We start from the raw sequence: 4,820 nt of genomic DNA, 5'->3' as shown, positions 1-4,820 counted from the left end.
TATGCATTTATTCTGAACGTTAATTTCACATTCAAACAAGCACATTTGAGAGAAAAATCCTCAAAAAGCTACAATGACAGATCAGAGGGTCTACAGTTCTATAGTCAACCATCCGTCTTTAAATATATTCCTTTACAGAAATCACTTGAACATTGAAGATAAGCACTGAGGTGATCCAACATCATACATTTCATAAATAGCCTCTTCCATTTCCTCTGTATTTACATTTGAAATTGATATCCTACATCAAATTGAAAAAACTAAACGTGATAATAACTACACCGGGACTCAGATGTAATTTGCACATTACAAACTGAAAAGACACAAAACCATTAGTTCAAAAAATGATCTAAAACAGAAAAGCGTATCTACAGAAATCTCAGACCGAGTGCACAGAGGCTGTTTTAGTTGCTATGGCTATGATATGAATATGATTTAATAAAGAGAAACACTGTGTTCTGACCTGGTACATTAGTAGTGATGAGTTTACCTATCATTAGTGTTTAATGCAGTGTATCATAGGATCTCCGACACACTCATAGAACATGTCTTTAGCATGAAATATACTGTAAAATAAGCATCTAGAGATTTCTATATGCTATTTTACTATGTAGTTCTACACAGAGCAAAATATTTAAGCACAATAACTCTATAAATATTTCTTTCTTTTTCATATTACGCTTTCTTTTACTGCCTCTTCAAGATCAAGGTGCAGTTCATTACAATTTGAACAGTTAAGTACCCCAACATTGTTCCTCCATGCAGTTCATCTTTTCTCTTCTCTCCTTGTGTTCGGGTATCAGAAGCTACTGAAGATCTCTTGTTTCTTACTCCAGTTCATAGTAGGTGCTCTCTTCTTGTTGCGACTGTTGAGGGCCTTTTTTTTTGCCTCAGCAGCTGTGGGACTCAGACGCAGGCCGCTCTCCATGAAAGGATCCGAAACACGCCTGTCGTCCTCATCGTGGACCTGCAACACACACACAAGTACTTTGAGTCTATGAAAAGCACTATAGAAATGCAATTTATTATTATTATACGAAGTACATGTTTCACACAGCCACTCACCAGCGTGTGTGTCTGTCTGTATGTCCGGCACTAATCTCACATTCTGCTGGACCCATCAGTCCAATATTTTAAAGACTCATGATTGCAGTGATTCACAATAATACTGACTGACTGTTTTATACCATCATTGACTGCTGACTCCTCACTCCCTTTAACCAGCCTGTACTAAGCACTAAGTATGTAAAAAGAAAAGAAAGAAAAAGCACCTAAAAAAGTTAATTTAGGCCTTGAAACTAATTCACCAGCACTTACTATGTTATGACTTGCTTGACGTGAATATATCTGCACTTTCTTTGTTGTAAGGATTGTGAATCTTGTGGTTTTTGCACTTATTGTAAGTCGCTTTTGATCAGCCAAATGTAATATAATGTAATGTAAGCCTTACCCAGTTATTTGGTAAAAGCTAATATTTGGCCTTTAATTCCATACGCTGTATGTTACAATACTAAATTTATCAGAGATGAATCAATCCCTGTTTCTATTATCCTCATCCCAATCTTGACCTTAAGGAGACAGGTGGGACAATGAAGTGACCTCTTCTCGGTTTGGGATCAGAGAGGAAGACACACTTGGCTGATACTCTCTTGCGAGCACTTTTCTAACAATCTGACTCTTTTGTTTCCTCTCTCACCTGGATGCTCATGTCCGAGCTGCTGATCTCTGATTGGGTGGTGGAACTTCTGGAGGAATGGGATGCTAAACTCCCATTGGTCCTGGAATTTGGAGATGTTTTTGTGATCGGGGAGTCTGTCAGTGTGACGTTTATTATTGGTGGTTCTGTGGCGGGGAGTTCAGTGGTCGGAGAGGGGGTGGGTGGGCTGCTTTCTGTGACCGATTCCTCCAGATAGACCTCTGTGAGAGAGAGAGAACAGTAACATGTAAGACTTTTGGTCATGAGAGTAAAGGATGTGAATTTGTGTGTGTGTATACAATTAACCTTTGACATGGCTGACAGTGGGTGTGATTCTAATTCTTTGGAATAAATCATACGTCTCCTGGTCAACCACTAGGAAGCGCACTTCCCCCCCTGCTTCTCTAATGAGTGCCACCACCTCTGAGTGTCTCAGGGTGGATATGTTCATTCCGTTCACCTGAGACGAAGAAAAAGAAGACGTCAAAGTAGGCAGAAACAGTGAAGGACATGGAAAATAAAGGGAAAGTTGCATACACAGAGAGACCTAATGAGACAGACAGGAGACAGGGCAGGGATTAGGAAGTAGCCATAACACAAGCAGTAGTTACAGTATGCCTCACAAGACAAAAACATCATCTGTGATTTCAGCAGAAGTGAGTTTATTTGCATAAATTCGCTTCCTGCATCCACATTTCCTCTTCACACCTTTGACTCTACGCCTTGTAGAGAAGGAAATGGAAATAAATATGTCACTCATGCATATCTGAAAGCCTGTAATCCACATGCAGACATGTTCACACGGAAAGACACAGAAACACAATGCCCTCCTCTACACCTCCATTCAAGAGTTTCCTTTTCTTCTTTTCCTCCTCTTTCTTCCGCCCACTAAGCCTGGGCGCAGCTAATCTGCTCTAATCCACGCACACCTCAAATCAGTATGCAGACCTGATTAATATGGGTTGCGGCGGTAATGTTTTTCCCATCAGATGCATCGTTCTGCATATAAACTCTGACTAAGGGGAGAAGGGCCCGCTTGATCTTGACTTTCTTTGGTCGTACCTCCACTATTCTGTCTCCAGGTCTGATGTCCGCGCTCTCAGCAGCTGATCCGGGGTCCACTGAGCGCACAAACTGTCCCCCCTTCTTCTTGTCGCTGTGCAGGTTGAAGCCGTAGCCGTTCTCCCCCTTCACCAGGTGACACAGGCGGGGACAGAGCTCAACGGATGGCTCTGGGGAGGGATGCTCCTGCAGCTTTAATTAAGACATCAAAAAGCAGGATATTAGAGAAGAAGGCATTCAATTGCTTTCTGTAATTTAGAGTTACTGGTGTTTTAGACACATTAGTGTTTTATTTACGTTCATGTCTTTTAATTAAAGTTACATAATCAGTGTGCGCTAATGCATTTTAAGTGTGGATTGATTTGAATAGACTGCACTGATTAATCCTGTTGAGATTATGAGTTTGACATATATAAAAAACAATGCATACTCAATTTTGATGGATGACACAATTCCTAAAGAGCCTTCACATTTTCACATCAGACAAAATGAATGACTGCTTGTTACAGTATGCATATGATATCCTACAAATATAAAGTTCATGCATTTGAGAACGCTTGGCAAATATGTTGACTTAAGTGTGGTCAGCCCTTTAAATACACCATTCTCAGTTTATGCTGATGTAATATTTGACTGCACTTCACTTAACTAATGTCTATTGACATAGTCTTTTTGCACTACTTTTTATTTTGTATTTTTATATTTTATTATATATGTTGCATTGTTGCACCTCTCTGAAGAACCAGCACCTTACCGTGGTAGAGAGGTTTGTGTGCCCTGATGAACCTGGGGGCTGTGTTGTCTGGAACCTTGTGTTCCTGGTAGGGTCTCCCATGGCAAATTGGTCTCAGGCAAGGGGCCAGACTAAGATTGGTTCAAAAGACCTCATGAAAGACGACACAGGAAGTGAGGATACCCGGCCCGGAGGAAGCCCGGGGTCCCCTTCTGGAGCCAGGCCCAGAAGGAGGACTCGTCGGCGAGCGTCTGGTGGCCGGGCTTGCCACGGAGCCTGGCCGGGCCCAGCCCGAAAAGGCAACGTGGGCAACACCTCCGCTTCTCCGTCCCGCGGGCCCACCACCTACGGGAAACAGCGATGGGGTCGGGTGCGCTGCCAGATGGGTGGCAGTCAAAGCGGAGGGTCTCGACGGACCAGACCCGGGCGACAGAAGCTGGCTTTGGGGACGTGAAACGTCACCTCTCTGGGGGGGAAGGAGCCGGAGCTTGTGCGGGAGGTGGAGCGTTACCAGTTGGATCTGGTTGGGCTCACCTCTACGCACAGCGTCTGCTCTGGAACCTTATTTCTGGATAGAGGTTGGACTCTATTCTTCTCCGGAGTTGCTCAAGGTGTGAGGCGCCGGGCGGGTGTGGGGATACTCACAAGTGCTTCGTTGTTGGAGTTTACCCCAGTGGACGAGAGGGTCGCCTCCCTACGCCTGCGGGTTATGGGGGGGAACACTCTGACTGTTGTATGTGCTTATGCACCCAACAGCAGTTCAGAGTATACGGCCTTCTTGGAGACCCTGGAAAGAGTCCTGTATGGGGCTCCTGAAGGGGACTCTTTAATCTTGCTGGGAGACTTCAACGCACATGTGGGCAATGATGGAGACACTTGGAGGGGCGTGATTGGGAGGAACGGCCCCCCTGATCTGAACCGGAGTGGTGGTTTGTTACTGGACTTCTGTGCTAGTCATGGATTGGCCATAACAAACACCATGTTCGAACATAAGGATGCTCATAAGTGTACGTGGTACCAGAGCACCCTAGGCAGAAGGTCCATGATCGATTTCGTTATCGTATCATCGGACCTGAGGCCGTATGTTTTGGACACTCGGGTAAAGAGAGGGGCGGAGTTGTCAACTGATCACCATCTGGTGGTGAGTTGGGTCGAGTGGCGGGGGAAGCCTCTGGATAGACCTGGTAAGCCCAAACGTGTAGTTCGGGTGAACTGGGAACGTCTGGAGGAGGCCCAAGTTCAGGAGGCCTTCAACTCACACCTCCGGCGGAGCTTTTCGGGCATTCCTGTGGAGGTTGGGGACATTGAACCAGAGTGGTCGGTGTTCAA

General features: G+C 44.8%; 1 protein-coding gene across 2 annotated transcripts in view; it reads right to left on the bottom strand.

The window, feature by feature from the left end:
- Nucleotides 1-4,820, bottom strand: part of LOC117561622 (Na(+)/H(+) exchange regulatory cofactor NHE-RF2-like) — a 15,408-nt gene continuing 10,588 nt past the window's right edge. For both annotated transcript variants that reach the window (XM_034239151.1, XM_034239150.1), the window contains 4 exons: nt 2,759-2,950; nt 2,003-2,156; nt 1,697-1,917; nt 1-967 (listed from right to left, as the gene is read on the bottom strand). In XM_034239151.1, the coding sequence (XP_034095042.1) occupies nt 800-967; nt 1,697-1,917; nt 2,003-2,156; nt 2,759-2,950 (735 nt within the window). In that variant the 3' untranslated portion in view covers nt 1-799. The remainder of the gene's footprint in view (nt 968-1,696; nt 1,918-2,002; nt 2,157-2,758; nt 2,951-4,820) is intronic.

Source organism: Gymnodraco acuticeps, unplaced genomic scaffold (assembly GCF_902827175.1).
Source record: "Gymnodraco acuticeps unplaced genomic scaffold, fGymAcu1.1, whole genome shotgun sequence".
Taxonomy (NCBI): domain Eukaryota; kingdom Metazoa; phylum Chordata; class Actinopteri; order Perciformes; family Bathydraconidae; genus Gymnodraco; species Gymnodraco acuticeps.
Note: the sequence above shows the minus strand (reverse complement) of the source record. Positions and strands in the feature narration are given on the sequence as shown.